The 19,030-nt window shown below is 39.0% G+C and overlaps 2 protein-coding genes across 4 annotated transcripts in view; one reads left to right on the top strand and one right to left on the bottom strand.

Annotated features, from left to right (window-relative positions):
- myripb (myosin VIIA and Rab interacting protein b) overlaps positions 1–4,221 on the top strand; it is a 163,639-nt gene extending 159,418 nt beyond the window's left edge. For both annotated transcript variants that reach the window (XM_047348954.1, XM_047348956.1), the window contains 5 exons: positions 54–245; positions 330–491; positions 610–705; positions 1,486–1,546; positions 2,183–4,221. In XM_047348954.1, the coding sequence (XP_047204910.1) occupies positions 54–245; positions 330–491; positions 610–705; positions 1,486–1,546; positions 2,183–2,226 (555 nt within the window). In that variant the 3' untranslated portion in view covers positions 2,227–4,221. The remainder of the gene's footprint in view (positions 1–53; positions 246–329; positions 492–609; positions 706–1,485; positions 1,547–2,182) is intronic.
- Positions 4,222–6,607: 2,386 nt separating this feature from the next.
- Positions 6,608–9,114, bottom strand: prlh2 (prolactin releasing hormone 2). Of its 2 annotated transcripts, none has more exons than XM_047349924.1 (3): positions 8,887–9,114; positions 8,268–8,458; positions 6,608–7,001 (listed from the first exon to the last, which is right to left on the bottom strand). In XM_047349924.1, exons 1-3 carry the CDS (start codon positions 9,009–9,011, stop codon positions 6,796–6,798), a joined length of 522 nt encoding a protein of 173 aa, XP_047205880.1. In that variant the 5' UTR covers positions 9,012–9,114; the 3' UTR covers positions 6,608–6,795. The 2 variants fall into 2 exon arrangements, with proteins under 2 accessions (XP_047205880.1, XP_047205881.1); XM_047349925.1 differs by having other exon boundaries at positions 8,268–8,496; positions 8,887–9,006.
- Positions 9,115–19,030: the final 9,916 nt, after the last annotated feature.

Below are 19,030 nucleotides of genomic sequence, written 5' to 3'. Positions count from 1 at the left end.
TTCTACTTATGTTGAGAAAAAGGTATATATGTATCTTTGTTTTCCACTTAAAGCAAAGGTATTCAGCAGCTTCGCTGTGCAGCATCACCACAGAAGTGCTGAAAGTTTTGAACGCAACAGAGGACCTGATTGGAGAGGCTGGTGGTGAAAGCTACACCCTGTCTGAGTCCATGAGTGCCTCTCCTGTGTCCAGCAGCTCTGAGACACGGAGGCTGGACCAGAGGCTTACCAAGATTGAGGAGAATGTAGGCTACCGAGCACCACTACCCAACTGTATCAACCTGAGTTTATGTTGATGGGAAATACAAGTGTAGCTCTTCACTGTGCAGGTGTACTTGGCTGCTGGAGCTGTTTATGGCCTGGAGGGGGCCCTGGGGGAGCTGGAGCACTGTGCCCGGAGTATTAGCAGTGAGACCACAGACACTGAGCTGGCCTTCCTGGAGGACCAGGTAGCTACTGCAGCAGCTCAGGTCCACCAGTCTGAACTACAGGTACTGAATAGTATTAAATAACTATTTTGAGGGGGAAAGGGAAATCTGCGGTGCTTGTGCATAATGCACTACTAAGTAAAAGGTATTTTTGAGGATGACTTTTGTCTCTGTTTTAAAGATATCAAACATCGAGGCCCGGATTTCAGCTCTGAAAACAGCTGGTTTAAATGTGACTGTCTGCAATCGCTTCTCAAAGATCAAGCCAAAGTCCAAGGTACCTCATTACCCTTCAGATACTCTTATTTCCTTCATATCCAGCCTCAAAGAGGTTTTTACCTTTTGGCTGCATGCATTGCTGATAATCTGTCGTGCCAAAATAGAACCTCCATCAAAATCCCGTGTCCTTGTTTTAGCCAGTTGTCAAAAAGACCAGTGACTGTGCTTCCAGATAAATGTAACAGTTTTATGTAATCTTGTGAACAATTTTTTAGCTTTACATGAAAATTTAGCATCCACATTTCACACCCTTGGTGAAGATGTGTAAACAGCCTTAAAATAAATGTAACTTTTACTCCAGTCTCAAATTGCCAAATCTTAAAAGAATCCAGACTTTTTACATTTTCAGAAATAGTTGACATAGGTAGGACAGTACACTGAAATCACGTTGGCTATAGTCAGTCCAACAGCTGATTTTACTGTCTGTTAAACAAAGTCAGTTTGAATTATAAAATAATTTGTCAGACTTAATTAATGTAATGCATACTTTGTAAAGATCCGTAAATTATTTTCACATCCTAATGTTGTAAGGATTTGTATATCGATGTATTGCACCTCTGGAGGTAGATGTACTGTATCTTTAAGCTTTTGGCTTTATAAAATGGAAAAACAAAAGATTATTTTTTTAAAGCTAGTCCTGCTTATGTGTCCATAGAACCCATATACAGAAGTTATGGTCCCCACAGAACAAATGGGGGGCAAAAGTCATGCATGGCATCATCTTCTAATTATCTGTGTTTTGTTGAGTTTATAAGCTGCATAACTGTCTCTATTCCAGCCTGAAACACTGGACTCGTCACGCCATCAGAGAAGGAAACTCCCAGCACCTCCATTAAAAGGTATTAATCTAGCTGTTTTAGTTTAGTCTGCATAAAAATAAGCATGTATAGGGAAAACCAGAGATAGATAAAGACATTTGTAGGGAAATTTGGCTAAATGATCAAAGATGTTTAGAGTCATAGGAGTCTAAAATAAACACATTGAAAACGAGAGAATATTTGTTTTATTCATCTACAAAGATGAAGCGGCTACTGAATGGATGCAGAAGCGAATACATTTGCTAAAAACGGACCAAGAAACTGAAAAGCCCCATTAGACATAAAGTAACCAAATGGAAACACACACTCCGAACAGCATCATAAAGCTGTTTTATCAAGCTACAAGAAGTCGTCTCCCTTTCGTGTTTGTAAAAAGCTTTTTTTCCAGTTGGAGCTTTCTTTATATTCTTTTTTTAATTCCTTTTTCTTCACCCATCTACTTACAAAAGCTGTGAGTCAGTCTAGCTTTATCAGTATGGCTTGAAAGATGAGTGATAGATCACGTCATTGAGGGAAGTATCCTTTCCCTCAGGCCATCATACTGTAGCCAGTTGGACTGTCCTGACATTGAGATCTTTGTCTAATCTATATTCATGTAAAATGGACTGTTTTATGATTGGTTTTTTTTTTCTTAATCTGGGTTTTTTGGTATTTTAGAAAAATTGGAGTCAGAGCAGCAAGTTAAAGCTCTTCGGCCATAGAGACAAGCAGCAGCACAAGTCCCTCAGGGCCACTTTACAGAGCCTCAGGGACAGGGGCCCTTCACATCTAGTGCCTTGACCCAGCATCTGCCTCCAACTCTAGGCCAAGCAGCGGCCGACACCTGCCCTGCGTTCTCCACCCTCACCCAACCACAACAGTCGCACCTCACAGGAAAACATTACTTGCTCTTTCTCTTTTTTATTCTTAATCCTCAGTATTTCTTCCCTGAATGCACTCATGTAAGCTGACTTAACATTTGATGTATCTGCCTTAAAATCTGCAAACAATCCTTATGTTAAGTACAACTCAAAAAAATATATACATTATATACACATCTGTACAGACAACGAAGAATGCATTGCCGTTTTTTGTCTGTTTGCAAGAGTGTTGTTACTTTAGGTCAAATGAAGCTGTGGAAAGATCATGTAAAACTTTCTGTGATTCAGTGGCCTAGAAGGAAAGGATGGTGTTTATGCTGTCATTTTTTATACCCAAATAAAATAGTAAGAGGAAAACAGGTATTTATCCATCCTGCAACATACATCGAAGGTTTTTTTTTCATTTTACACACTTATATCAAATGGGAATCACCATGTGAGGATTTCGGTGTTTTAACTATTTAAAAACAAATCATTGCACTCACAGTACCTGAAAAAGTGTTTTAGATATGCACAGTATCAGGGCCAAAAAATTTTTTTTTTTTCTGCCACTGCAATATGCAGTAGCTAAAATGAATACAAAGCACATTTATGATATTAGTCAATCTACTGTTGGTGCACAGCTAAGTCCTGAATATTCTAAGAGCTGTAATGCAGCATGTTTTCGATGCCAGTGTGCTGATTATGATAAAGCTAATTGACATCCAGCAGCAAGTTAAGCCAATAATCCTCCAACAGCGAGTTATCTAATGCTGCATTCCATTTAACTATGAATTCTGAACTCAGATCTGAGGATTGGTTCTAGTGGGATTTGCTAAGTGTTCAAACACTAAAGATATGTGTTTCCAAATAGAGATTGTAGAGTAGCATGTGTGTCGTTGGTTGAATGGGATAGAAACTGACAAAGAGCTAATAAATAATTTATATCCTCAAATTTTTCTGTATTTTATATGCACGGCAGCCATGTTGGATGTTAAACTCAGGGTGGTTTGGCGATCTCCAATTTTCCAAATAGAAATTTCAACAAGCTACCATGTTACTATTGTATTTTTAACTCAGAACTAACAAAAATCCCCTTTTTTGCTACAAATAGAATGTAGCATCTGCTATGCATACAGGAAGGGGGAAACAGCTAGCTTAAGTTGAATGATAAAATAGATGAATAAAAGCTTTTTCTACTACAGTTAAATGAAACATTAAATAAATTGAATGAATTAAATGAAAAGTTTGAGCAGTAGAATGGTTTTTGCTAAATGTAATAAATCAAATGGGCCCTTAGCAAGCCCTTACCACTACAAACCTCCAATACCCATTCAGTAAATAGCTATTCATACAGAAAGGGGAAACCAGCAAGCCCATATCTGGTGAAGATGAAATAAACAACTTATTTTATCACAATTAAATTCTAGTATCTTTCTCTTTAAAATCAAAGTATTAAAATGATGCATGCTAAACTTTAGTGATGAACATGGGCAGCCAGCAGCAAATGAAGCCAAGGAGGCACTAACACCCAGGTAGCTTAGCTATGCATACGAAAAGAGGGAAAAACTAGTCTAAATCTGTTAGAAGATAAAAAGAAGAAAAAAATGATATAAATGAAATTAACCATGCTTTAAGTTCACTTTGAGTCTACATATAGTGTATAAATACAATAAAGTAAATGGGCAGCCAGCAGGTACTGAAGCCAATTAACTGAAACTTGCCAATTAACTGAAACTAAGTTGAAGCTGAGCCGAAAAGCGAAGCTCTCGATTTACCGGTCGGTCTACGTTCCTACCCTCACCTATGGCCATGAAATGAGCTTCCTCCGTAGGGTGGCCGGGCATTCCCTTAGAGATAGGGTGAGGAGCTCGGCCATCCGGGAGGGGCTCGGAGTAGAGCCGCTGCTCCTCCACATCGAGAGGAGCCAGTAGAGGTGGCTCGGGCATCTATACTGGATGCCTCCTGGACGCCTTCCTCGGGAGGTGTTCCAGGCACATCCCACCGGGAGGAGTCCCAGGGGACGGCCCAGGACACGCTGGAGGGACTATGTCTCTCGGCTGGCCTGGGAACGCCTTGGGCTTCCCCCGGAGGAGCTGGAGGAGGTGTCTGGGGAGAGGGACGTCTGAGTGTCTCTGCTGAGTTTGCTGCCCCCGCGACCCGGTCCCGGATAAAGCGGAAGACGACAAGTACGAGTAAATGGGCAGCCAGCAGGTACTGAAGCCAATTAACCATCATCAGCCAGCTAGCTTAACTACGCACACTGAAAGCAGGAAACAACTAGCCTAAATCTGTTGAAGGTGTAGATTAAATGAAGAGCTCATTCTACCATGATTAAAATCCAGTATATCTTTATTTAAGGTCAGTTTTATAATGTGTTATAAATATAATCAGGCAAGTAGGCAGGCAGCAGCTAATATAGCCAGTGAACCTCCAACAGTTAGCTTAGCTAAGTATCTGCACTGGGTAAAGGGGGAAATAAGCTAATTCAATTAGCAATGCTGTCTCTTGATTAAATAAATGCCTAACACAGGGTATTCTACTGCTAAAAACTCAATCAACAGCTAATTTATTTCAGATACAGCTAAAGTCTTGTTAGATGGCCAATAACAAAAAGTGGGGAGGTTTAGACAAAGGAATTGTGAATGACACCAGAGTCTCCTTTTAGAAAGATTAGGCTAGCATGAATCTTTTGCTTTTTTGTTTTGCAACATGGCAACAATTTACAACTGGCCTAAAATATACTCCTAAAATTCGAGATTGTGCACTGATGCTTTTAAATGACTCCAAAACAGAAAAAAAAAACCTTTCTGTATGATCTAAAACCAAGCTGAACACAGAAGAACATTTTGTTTCTTTAACATTCTTACTTTGTGTTTTCAACTTTGAGGCCTTTCTTTTTAAATAAAATGTTTGATTTCATAGTTTCCCTTTACTGGGCCATACCTAAACATTTGTGTTGTAATAATAAAAATCTTGTTCAGATTTTTACATAACAACATCTTATGGGCTATATTATAAATGTCATGAAAACATGAGTTTGTTACAAACAGTTTATTTTTGTACTTGCAGAACATTTTTATGCAATACTGCTGAAATAAGGACTACTGCAAATTAAAGGCTTTATTCTATCCTCAAAGGATCCCTAATTACTTCTATCAGACTCGTGATGATTCAAACTGCTTTCAGTGTAAGCCTTCATTTATCAGCAGTGGTGACATAAGTGTTAGAAAAACACAGGTGGCAACAAAAGGCGTTTTTAGAGTGGCCAGTGTGATTCACACTACTTGTACACTCCTTAGACATTAGATTTGAGGAGACTGCCTTTCATTCTGGGTAACTTTTCTTTACTCGATGGCGACTTACATGAATCAGAATCTGATTTAGCCATGCATGTGGTTGTTTTTGCTTTGGCGAAACATAAAAACAGGGTTGGATGTCCTGATGGACTGCATAAAAGATGTGATGATGCTCTGTGTGAATGCTCTTCCCTCTTCTATTAGTGACCTTTTCATCACAGCCTTTCACATCTTTCAGTTTGTGCACATTGATCCTGTACTTTTGTCAGTCTTGTTCTCCAAAGGTGTTGTGGTATAAAAGCATGTCTCTGGTTTTATGGGATTGATGTAAAGTTTTAATGAAAAGCACATCTGCAAGAGGTCCAATCATCGGTGTCCTGTATTTTTCTAATGTAAAGAACAATAATATCTCAAAACATTTGTTAATATATGTATATGTGTTAAAAAGAGATGGATATGATATAGTGCAACATGTTTATTGCCCGGTCAAATCGTTCAGTGTTGTGTGCAAGACACGGTTTAAAAATTGCTAATTCTTGTGAGGCCGGATTCATACAGAAAGTTAAAATTATAGCTGTAAGATACCAGTAACTTAGTCTTATACTGGGATTCTAAAAAATGAAAGTAAGTGACACAGAGATAGAAACAGACACTACGTTTGCTCCTGTTTAAATCCAGTCTGGGCAACTGTAAAGAGGTCTTCACTGTGCACAGCTCCAAAGGCGGGCCATTCACTTTTTTATGTGTAATCGTCTGTTGCAATCCATATGACATGTTAGGAAAAGTATTAAAATGCAAAAAAAAAAAGAAAAAACTGATTCTCTATGTGCCACAATACTCTCAGAAATAAAATGTATTATGAAATAAAATTTGCAAACTTAAAAGTAACCTTTGTGTGTGAAGAGAACATTTTGTTTTGCACAAACTCAAAAAATTCAAGACTGTTACCTGGTATCCTAACAACATCGTTATTTATTGATCAATATACATTGCATTGTGTATGTACAAATACTTTTTGGAGAATTACTTTTCACGTATGACTAACCTCATAGCTTACAAGAAAAGAAAATGAATGTACAACTTCATTTACGAGCATAAAAAAAGTCTATGGACAGAAGGCGAGAACATGGCATCATGGCAACCAATCATTTCCCTCTCCGCTGATTACTTTTCCAAGGTTTTGCTTATTTCTGAGGCTGTTGAGCAGCAGCTCCAAAGTCCTGAGGACAGGCTGCATCCCACTGTTTCCCATTGCGTCCACACTGCTGTGCCTCTTCCCAAAGCGCCCTATGGGTCGCACCCCACGGCCCACGTACCAGAACGGGTCTATCTCTGGACCTGGACATTGCAATGAGATACAAGCATCAGTGGCAAATAAAGTAAAACATGTATAAGGTCATACAAATTAGAACATGTTCCTGTCAACTCTACGGTTTCAAAATATAAATGGACAAGCCTTTACCAGGTTCTGATTATTTTCCAATCTAACCTCAGTTGTACTAAATCTTCTCAAAAGTTCCCACGTGTGATTAATTAATATATATATGAAAAAAAACAAAGTAAGACAGTTTGTGAAAAACTAAACCCATCCATTAAACCTACACATGTACGAAATAAGTATAGATTAAAGGGGAAGTACTTTCTTTGTATCATAAATTTATACTTAGTATTAAATCTCCCATTTAGAAAATGCCAAAACAAATTTGGAACAAAAAAGAATACAAGAGATACATAGAAACAGGATAACGATATTTTTGCATGAACATTCAAAGTTCTTTCAATAAAAAACTGACATTGCTGTTTCATTTTAGATGCATCTTCCAGTTTAAAGTCTCATGCTTTGCTTTTTTCACTCCCTTGTGATTTCTTTCTCTCATTTACTTTTTAAGTTCTTCTACAGAAAAAAAACAATGCCTAAACAAAATCTTTAAGAGGAAGCATGCTGATTGCTGTGTCCTTCACAATACAAATTAGTCCTCTTCATCTTACTGTAAAACATATGATTAACTGCACACAGAAGATAAAATGACAAAAATAATCAAACATTTAAAATATTCTTACATTTGTTTACTGCCTTTCTAAATTGCAAACTGTAATATCTTACCATTAAACACATTGTTTTGGTAATATCATCATAGGAATTATAATTAAAATGAATGATTTATTAAACAAAGTAAATGAAAACCCCAAAGTAGGTGATTTCAAACCTTATGTAATGGGAATTTGTTCACACAACCACACGGTGCATCTCATTACTACATAAAGCACCTCAGATGAGCTGAGTGAGCTAGGTTCATACTATATACTAAATGACAGACAGACAGACAGACAGACAGACAGACAGACAGACAGACAGACAGACAGACAGTATTTCTTTGTTAAAATAAATAAACTCAAAATCTACAGCATGCAGTGTGCTTAACTTTGAAACTGAGCTTCTGCAAATACAAAAGACAAGATCTTAATTGGTGAGATGAATAAATAGAGAAAGAGAAATAACATGAATGATAAATAATAATCTCCTAAACTGGTCTGCTCCACTGGGTTAATTTGCTCTAAGAATCACTGTTAACTGCATTGAAATAGGGCAAGAACAGTTCTTACTTCTGTTGTCTACATTGTGAACGATGTGAAAGTCATGCTCCACCGTGGTGCTGTGAGCACAGCTGAAGCTGGAGGAGAGCAACAGAAGCAGCGCCAGAGCTGCTGGCAGCCAGCGGCTCGTCAGCACGCACTGCCGGGAAGCGGCTTCTCTCCTGGGTAACATGTTGGGGGTAGGGGAGTCGGTCAAGGCACTGAGGAGGACGGGAGGGGCGCTGCTGATGAACTTAGGCTGTACTCAGGGACATGCAAAGAAATACATTTCAATTTGTTTTGTCATCAAACTAGATGTGTTCAGGTAGATTTAAATTAGGAACTTGAAAAAATACATGTAGTCCTAAAATTATCTTTTCATTGATGTTTACCATTTTCTTCATTTTTTGTTATGTTTTTTAAAGGATTTAAATCCCTACATCAACAAGCAACACCAGAGATGACAATTAGCTGTATTTAGACAGAAAATCATCTATTAAGACTCTGCTTTGCAAAAGTCTCGATGACAAATGTGTGATGAAGCAAATCCATTTCGAAGATCTTAAGCGTCTAAAAGTAAAGATATTCTTAAGAATTTGTTTGGCTAGAAGTGATCAAATTCATGAAATCATAACCAAGAAGTACTTACCAAGATCTTTGGCGACGAACTGAGGTCAAGTTCTTGAAGTCTGAATATGTTTTCTGAAGAGCAGTGTGCCCAAGCTTATATATCCACACAGCTCGTGAGGTCGTCCGAGGATGAATCCAGAACATCAGTTACTCAGGGTGATCAGAGTACATCACGGTATGCAAGCATCACCCCTCCTCCTTTCCTCCTCCTCCTCCCACTCCCTGAAGCCCCTCATCCCTTTGAGAAAACCTGATGTCTGTCACATAGCAGAGCAGTCCATCAAGGAGTCAGTGACATGTGGATAATTAGTGAACACGGGGTGACCCAACAGCACAAGTAGGTCTGTCAGGCGGTGACCCGGAACTATGGTGGGCGTTTTTGTGGAGTCTTTTATCAATCAGCATCATTACAGGGTGTGAAGCAAGGCATGAGCATGAAAAATATGTCTCACCAAGCAACAAAGTACCAGAATCTGCCAGATTATAGCTTGGAGCAGTGCTGTAAATCCCAACAAGTGCACATCATGATTAAACCTAGATGAGATTTGTGGCAATACAATAAACATGCAATACAATACAGGAGCAAAACCAAGAAGAACAAGGCAGATTTAAGTTAAAAACTACAAGATCAAAGGTTAAAAGCATAGCATTTCACTACAAAAAGGAAACAGATTAGCTTGCTTTTTCAGACTGTGGATGTAAAACATCTACCCACCCAAAATGGGAACATGAGAAATCATTTCAGAACTTTCTTCCATCATTTAATGGGAGATAAAGCATGTCCAATTGGTTACATAAGTGTTCAAACTCTTGAACCAGTTCTTTGCTGAACCATATTTTTATTCAATTCCACCATTCAGTCGTCTTCTACACACCTGCCATGAATTATGGTCATATCAAATCGGCATGAAGTTCAGATGTCCTCGTAAGGTTTACTTTACATTTACTTATCTGCATCCTTTAGGTAAAGCCCCAGTTTGAAGAGAGGATACAAGGTAGCAAAATAATGTCGTTGTACAAAGGTATCTGTCAGGGGAAGAGAAAAAGAAAATCCACCCCATTATACATTTATACTATGCCACATCATTAAATGGTGGCAAATGTGACAGTAGTCTCCTGTGTTGTCCATATTTCTGAACTAAGGAGCAGAATTGAAAGAAAACGTGTACTGCTGGCTAAAATCTACAAAGCACTTGCTGCAAGTCAGTCACAATGGTTAAGAACACTGTCCTTTGCCCTAATGGATGAGGCATCAGCTTCTGGAGCTGGGTTGTTGTCAACAACTTTCATGCACACATAAACACAACATGTTTATCCAGCAGCTTGTGTATTCCAATCATTTGGTTAATGTCTGTCACCAGTTTGAATAGACTTTTGCTTTCATTTAACTTTGCACCATTATGTGACGCATGTGCAGGTACGCTTTTTACATTCATGTCCATGTTCAACTCCCCTGTAGGGCAGTGCTTTGTCTTCGATTCACACACGTATTTTTGTTATGTGCAGAGATCATATTGTAATAATCCAAAGACACCTGCCCAGGGATGTGCAGCATATAAATGTCTGTGAATAATAAAGCTGATCTGATTTAAAGCAGGAAGTCCTTATTGGAATAACAAAGGTCATACCTGATTGGTTCACTGTCACAGACAGGTGTGTAATCTCCAGACGGAAGTGGAAATCTGATAAGGCCCTGCTGAAGCACATTCAAACATGGATTCAGAAAATAAGGAAGCTTTTGTATTTCAGGAAGGTTTTGAATGCATAGAGTAAATGCATTTCATTTATAATGTTGTATTGTTTCTATCCAACTTAAACTTCTTACTGAAGGCCATGATAGCCCTAAGGAACACAGCATTGATTGAGAAGACCTTGCCTGCAGGATGATTAACAACTTGACCTTGCAAACCTGTGTGGTTTAAAGCATTCCCCTTTCATGCTACAGTATATTTTGTTAACTGCCTCATACGTCATAGCTTCCAGAGTGTGTGGGCAGGGAGCTTCACTAATCATGTTTTGTGGTGAACTTTTAAAATGCCTTTAACTGGGAAGTGAGTGGCAAACACAAAACATTACACATAGTACATTTTCTGCTTAGCATTATTTTGAAAAGTTTTAGTCATTCTTCAAGTATTTTTTAGATTATTCATGAGAAGTGAATATTTAATTTCCCTTTGGGACTAATAAAGTATTTTTGAATTGAATTGAATTAAATATAAGATGATAATTAAAGTAAAATGAAGTTTAGATCTACTGGTCTTTTGCAACAGTTCAAAACAGTTAGCAAAACAAAATAACTACAACAAAGTGTAGTTATAGCTTTTTATCATCGCTGTATTATTGCAAGCATGAGAAGACTAAGCAGTTTTTTTTTTTTTATTGGGATTTTATGGTGAATGTCCTACACTGTATAATGCTTTATCAAGTCTAAGGACTCCAAAGCACTTTAAACTATAATGAGTCATCCACCCTTTTACACTTGACAGTGGTAGGCTACATTGTAGCCACAGCTGCCCTGTGGGAAACTGACAGAAGTGGGGCTGCCATACAATCAGTGCAAGGCGGGTCAAGTGTCTTGTTCAGACAGACCCTGTAATCCATAGTTGAAGCCAATAGCAGGTTTATCTTAAGGTAAGTTTCATTCATGAATATTTTTGCTATGTGATGTGATATGTGTGGTAAGCCATTACTTAGCTGTTTACATTTCATTAGACAACAACAGTTTTCCACATTAAGATAAATCCCCGCTGATAGATCATCTATGGCCATATTAATTTCAAACATGTATAACTCTTTCTGTGGATGTTCTGTATAGGTTTCTTTACTTACACATAAGTACCCGCAGCATAGACCCAGTGGCCTAACACGATAAGGCATTATCCTCCAGAGCTAAGCATTGTGTGTTCAAGTCCCACATCTCACCTTGGTAATACCTCAATGCTGAAAGGCATGATACCGTCATTGTGTAATGTGTATTTCTGTTCATTTCCCTCTAGTGCGGCACTCTTGAATAAAATCCAGTGCAACACACTGCGTTCGGATGTCACCTCATTAGTGTAATTTAGTCTCACTTTAAACACAGCAGATGAGCCAAGGATAACGTTGTGGAGAGGTTTAAACCTCAGTTGGGTTATGAAACAGTATTCCAATCTTTGAGTATCTGACAGAGCACTGTTCAGTCATCTAAAAATGGAATGGGTATGGCTCACCTGCAAACCTACCAAGACATGGCTGTCTGCTGATAGTGGAAATTTTAAATAGGCCATTCTGTTTAGCATCTGTTTTCCAATGTGTGTCCTAAATCAGCTTGTGGTCCATGAAGTGTCCAGTTCAGACCAGATCTTCACCTGCCAGCTCAGCATGCCACACTTGGAGACACCTGGAATGCAAGGCCTTTCTGATATGGAGGTCTTTCTCCTTGTTTATCTCTTGTCTCCTGTGTGTGTTGTGAATTACATTTTCAGCTTGTGAACCAGCTATAAATGGTTAGAAACTGTCTATCTAGGGCACAGCAGGCAGACCAAGACACTGGTCTGATTGTATTCTCGGTCCGTTTCTTGCAAGAATTAATTATAGTGCCACTTTGATTCTCGTCGATCTTTGTTGTTAACTGGATTTATTAAGGTGCATTTTTATTTTTCCATTTACACTGCCTAAATGAACAAATAGATATAGATCACTAAATAGTGCAGCACCTAAGACACCCATGATGTCTTTGGGGGAGCTGCAGAGATCCACAGCTCAGGTAGGAAAATCTGTAGACAGTCCAACTGTTCGTTGGGTACCTTAAAAAAATGTGCTTTTATGAGAGATTGGCAAGAAGAAACCCTGTTGAAAGAAAGTAATAGCAAAGCCTTTGCAGCTTGCCAGAAGCCACGTGTGGGACACAACAAACATGTTGAAAAACATTCTTTGTTTTGTTCTGTCCATTCAGTCTGACAAGGCTTTATATAGTTTGCAAACAAAATTGGAGAAAATGTCAGCCTGTAGAGCTGGTAGAGACATGTACCAAAGGACTTGCCGCTGTAATTAAAGCAAAAGTATTGATTTAGGGAGCTAAACATAAACCCACAACACACTTTTCGGATTTTATTTTGTAAAACATTTTAAAGACCATCATCATTTGCTTTCTACTTTACAATTATGCACTACTTTGTTTCGATCTGTCTGAAACAAATCCACATAAAACACACTGAAGGGCGTGGTTGTACTGTGACAATATTTGAGTTTAAAGGGTGTGTTTTTGAGCAGAGTGGGTGTTACAGCAGACCACGAATGGGTAAAAGGGACAAATGGTTTTCTGCCACTGAAACTGAAATACAGTATATTATATTTGTGCCGGCTTGTTCACAAACAAGAGAGACAAGAGAGTTCCTTTGACTGATGTTTACTGTGGTCTTGAATCTTTATTCTTCTTAGCACCTTACACCACAGGTACACCGTAGAACTGACGAAATATACAGATGATGTACAACATATTACTTGTTTTAAGTTAAATAAAGTATACAATTTACGAAATAAAGAATAAACATACCACTTAGGCGTGCTAGTGGACAAACCGGTGGACTTGAAAACGCTTATTATCTGTCTTAATTCTTCTGAATTGGCACAAAATTGGGTCCGTTTGCGGCAACTATTTTCAAACTTTCTTTGAACCGGAAGTGACATCAACCTGCTCTTAAACTAGACTTATCAAATTTACCATTATGATTTCACTCAGATCTCAACTATTGTTAAGTTTTACTCTCAGATATGCTACAAACAATGTTGAAAATAAAACAAAGCACCTAAAATAAACATGTTACCTGAACCTTCTCCATGACATTAACCGTACCACAGCTACATCTAGGGGTAAAAAATTTAACTAAACATAATTCCAACTGCTGTTACACTCCCACCATCACGCTACTACTACAGCATGCGTGATCCTAAACAGAGGTTAACAAACAATGAACTTCATAAATGTTATTGTTATGATTCTGGCACGTCTGCTCTACCCTGTCTCCCTGGCTGCAATCAGCAGATTAGATGCACCTGGTGGCTGCTGCAGTGCAGTGCAATCTGTGGAATGCCAAGCACCTGTGTCTTCCGTGATATATACTGACTGACAAGCAGACGGTGCCAGATTTTTGAAAGCCATCGTGTGAGTAGATATCCAGCGTTCCTTCCTGTCTGATCATTGTTCTTGACCTTACCTTGCATTTTGGATTTATGCCTCTGCCTGCTCCCTGTCGGACTATTTGGATTTTGGTTGTCGACCTTGTTTCCTGCATCTGGTTTATGCCTCTGCCTGCCCCTTGCCTGACGCCTCTTGTTCCGATCGTTGACCCTGTTTCTGTCCTTGGATTATTGAGCCAGCCTAGCCCTCGGATTATTCAGCCTGGAGTCACTTCTTACCTGTGCTGTGGCCTGCCGCCCACTGAGGTTTCCCCTCTGGGTTTCAAGTTCCACTCAAGACAAAAGCAGGTTAGTGGCTTTTCTGATCCCTGCAAAATCTGGAGAGACTACAAGTCACTAATCCCTCTTTCTGCCTCAGTGATTCCTGGAAGCTGTGAGGAGTGTTACCTGTGTGACGTTTTCCTGTGGCTGAATAAACCTTTTAAACTTTCAGTACTGTGTCTGGCTGAATCTTGGGTCCGCCTTTTTCTGATTCATAGCAGTTATCAATAAACATTACTTTTGAGTCCTCAGTCTGCTTCAAGTAAAAGTATTGTCTTATGTATGGGTCTTTATAAAATTGTCCTTGCTGAACGTGTTCCTTTGTTGTCTCGAGTAGAGTCACTGATCAGAAGCTTGACCTTCCTCACTCTGCCATCAGCTCCTGGGGTCACTTCTACTACTTTGGCAAGTTTCCATTGGTTCCTTGGAACGTGATCCTCTTGTAGCAGAACAATGTCATTTATCCTTGCATTCCTTCTATTCTTATTCCATTTGTTTCTTTGCTGCAAGTTTAACAGGTACTCCTTTCTCCATCTGTTCCAGAAGACATTTGCCAAATACTGCACTCTTTTCCATCTTTTCTGCAGGTAGAGATGTTCTTTGACAAATTCACCAGATGGTGGTGAGATTACTGCTGATTTCATGGTCAAAATATGGTTTGGTGTCAGCGGCTCTGGCCCCACTGGGTCATTGATACACTCTACAGTTAGTGGTCGACTATTAACTATAGCCATGGCTTCGTACATGAATGTTCTCAATGATGAAGTACCGTATTTTCCACACTATAAGGCGCACTGGATTATAAGGCGCACCTTCAATGAATGGCCTATTTTAGAACTTTTTTCATATAAAGGGCGCACCGGATTATAAGGCGCATAGAATAGAAGCTACTGCAGTCAAACGTTTGACTGGGGTTGCGTTATGCATCCACTAGATGGAGCTGTGCTAAAGAGAATGTCAACAAAACAGTCAGATAAGTCAGTCAGTCAAACTTTATTAAGACACTACAAACCAGCGTTCTGATAACTCCATTCACTCTCATGGTAAGGTCTCCTCTACATAGAATCCTATTGAATAGAGCCAACAGCACGTTAGGAATGCATTGAAGTCTATGAAGTTGAAATCAAACGTTAGTTAAAACGTGAAAGGGAACTTTTCCCTGATTCAGTAAACACGTAAAAGAAACAGTTTGATGCACTAAATCAAACATTAGTACATTCAAACGTTATACACACACAAGTGTTGTTGGACTAGGAGTAAGCACAGTACAGGTGTTTACCGCTATTACTTCGGCGATGCCCCTGACTACGGTAGCCGTAATGCTGCAAGCGGTGCGGCTTTGTAGTTTACCAGTCGCACTGAAACATTTTGACAGAGCGTCGTGTACAACCAGTATGGATCAACCAATTAACCAATTGATCCATATATAAGGCGCTCCGGATTACAAGGCGCACTGTCATTTTTTGAAAAAATTAAAGGTTTTTAAGTGCGCCTTATAGTGCGGAAAATACGGTATCTAGTCTTGAAGCTGACTGGTCGAGAATGGATCTTAGAACATTTCTTATTGTCCGAATCTGTCTCTCCCATACTCCTCCCATGTGACTGGAAGCAGGAGGGTTAAAAATGAAGCTTATACCCAGTTCTTTGACCTTTTCTTGAGTTACTTGTGTGAAAAGTTCATTTTTTGCACCAATAAAATTAGTGCCTTGATCACAATGTAGTTGACTGACGTTGCCACGTATCGCAATGAAACAATGGAGTGCATTCAGAAAACAATCTGTACTGAGATCATCAAGGACTTCTGCATGGATAGCTCTGGAGCACATGCATGTAAACAAGAGTCCATATCTCTTTACTTCCTTTCTCCCTTCTTTTACACAGAGTGGTCCGAAACAGCCCATACCGCTATATGTAAATGGAGGGATAGCTTCCAGTCTTTCTGATGGCAGATCGCTCATCCTTTGATCTTGATTGCGTTTCCTGTATTTTCTACATTTAACGCATTTGTATATGAATGATGACACTTCTGTACTGCAGCCAATGGTCCATATTCCATTGGCACGTATTTCATTGATTGTCATCCCTCGACCTTGGTGATGTATCTTCTCATGGAAATGTTTGATGAGCAGACATGACACATGATGTTCCTTAGGCATGATGGCTGGATGTTTAAGGTTGGGATAAGAGATGCTTTTGTTAGTCTTCCTCCCACCCTCAAAATATTGTGCTTGTCAAGGAATGGACTTAACTGGTGTAGCTTAAAGTGAGATGTCTTGATGTCCTCCTTATCTTTGAGGGACTTGATTTCTTTATCAAATGATTCGATTTGGATTGTGCGTATAATCAACTCCTCTGCATCTTTCCTTTCTTCCAGTGTAGTACCTTCCTTGGACATTTCCTTTAAGTTTTTTGCATACTTTACACGTCGCTTTAATCTTGCTATTGCTTTTACAGCTGTTGTCCAATCAGAGAACTTTCGCAGCCGGTCTGAGATAGATTTCTCTTCTTTTGCTTTGACTGTGAAAACTTGTATGCTCTTAAGTTCTGGATCTTCACTACTGATCTCTTTCACTTTGATGTCTTCTTTTGGTAGTTCCTTTTGCCAAAGGAAACTGGGTCCTGAGAACCAATTGGACTCTACAAGTTCCTTTGTCATGACTCCATACGATGCATGATCAGCAGGATTTTGTTGAGAGGCAACGTATTGCCATTGACTTGGTTCTGTACTTGACCTAATTCTCTGTATTCTGTTAGCAACAAATACATGGAATCGTTTTGCGTCATTGTTAATATAACCAAGGACAACTTTGGAAACGGTCCAGTAGTACTCTTGAATGTCTTGGAATTCTAACTCATTCTTAATAAAGCTAGCAGCTCTCGCAGCTACTACTGCAGCTGACAGCTCCAATCTTGGGATGGTTACTACTTTAGTAGGAGCGACTCTGGCTTTCCCTATCACAAGTGTGCATTGTACTTCTCCGGACTTGGTCACGGTTCTTAAGTATGAGCACACACCATAGCCATTGAAACTGGCATCAGAGAAACTGTGTAGCTCGTACTGCTGATCCTGGTTGAATGTTGATGGGACATAACATCATGGAATCTTAATGGAGGACAGGTTCTGGAGGTCTCTGAGCCAAGCTTCCCAGTGAGGCCTGAGATCTTCTGGGAGCAGCTCATCCCAACCCAGCCTGTCCTGACACATTCTTTGGAGGATTCTTTTGCCAACTAGAATGAATGGAGCAACAAATCCAAGTGGGCCACTGTGGAGAGCACTCCTCTCCTAGTGAAAGGGTTGTTTTTCACAACAACTCTAAAGCAAAACATGTCTGAGGTTCCACACCATTGGACCCCTAAGGCCCTTTCAATCTTTGGCTCTCCTAGAGCTAGATCTAGATCAGTTGCTCCTGCTGCACATTCTTCCTTTGGGATAGTAGCAATTACTCTCTTATTGTTGCTGATGAACTTGTGTAGGTGCAGCTTCCCTATGTCGCAGAGTTCCCTGGCTTCTTTTACAAGCCGAATAGCTTCTTGTTCTGAGTTTACGCTTGCCAACCCATCATCCACGTAGAAGTTGCGTTGTATGAACTTCACAGCAGCTTGACTGAACTTGCTTTTACCTTGATTTGCTAAATGCTTGAGTCCAAAGTTTGCGCATCCCGGCGAGGATGCTGCACCAAATAAGTGTACTCTCATGTGAAACACTGATGGTGGCTGATCCATGTTACCATCCTCCCACCATAGAAATCTGAGATAATCTTGGTCTTCGGGAGCAACATGAAATTGGTGCACCGTAGAACTGACGAAATATACAGATGATGTACAACATATTACTTGTTTTAAGTTAAATAAAGTATACAATTTACGAAATAAAGAATAAACATACCACTTAGGCATGCTAGTGGACAAACCGGTGGACTTGAAAACACTTATTATCTGTCTTAATTCTTCTGAATTGGCACAAAATCGGGTCCGTTTGCGACAACTATTTTCGAGCTTTCTTTGAACCGGAAGTGACGTCAACCTGCTCTTAAACTAGACTTATCAAATTTACCATTATGATTTCACTCAGATCTCAACTATTAAGTTTTACTCTCAGACATGCTACAAACAATGTTGAAAATAAAACAAAGCACCTAAAATAAACATGTTACCTGAACCTTCTCCATAGCATTAACAGTACCACAGCTACATCTAGGGGTAAAAAATTTAACTAAACGTAATTCCAACTGCTGTTACAATATTATTATTTTCAACACTGGTAATTGTAGCTGACCTACTAACGGTTACTTCTTACAATGTCAATTATACAATAAATGGTAAAGCTGAACAAATATATAATGTCTTAATTACAAAGAGGAATAATGCAATTTATCAAAAAGATTTGCAGATTTTTGTTCAAATGCCACAATAATTTGTTAAATAAATATTCACAGTCATATTCAATAATTTGGAATATTACCGAAAAGTCCATTTATTCCAGTAATTGAATTCACTAAGTAAAACAGATTATATAGATTATTTACTCTCAGATGTTTTCAAGCTTTTAATTCTGTTACTTATGATAATTTTCTACCTAAGGCTAATTCAAAGACATTTAAAATTTGAATGTTACATCAGACCAATGAAAAACATTTTTATTTCAGAAATGTGGGCTTAATGAAAACTATGTTTAATACCTGCTTAAGCATTTTTTTTACAGGTAATTTTAATCTGACAAACAA

The sequence above is a fragment of the Girardinichthys multiradiatus genome, chromosome 21 (genome assembly GCF_021462225.1).
Source record: "Girardinichthys multiradiatus isolate DD_20200921_A chromosome 21, DD_fGirMul_XY1, whole genome shotgun sequence".
Classification (NCBI taxonomy): Eukaryota; Metazoa; Chordata; class Actinopteri; order Cyprinodontiformes; family Goodeidae; genus Girardinichthys; species Girardinichthys multiradiatus.
The sequence above is the reverse complement of the archived record's forward strand: the minus strand, read 5'-3'. Positions and strand labels throughout refer to the sequence as shown.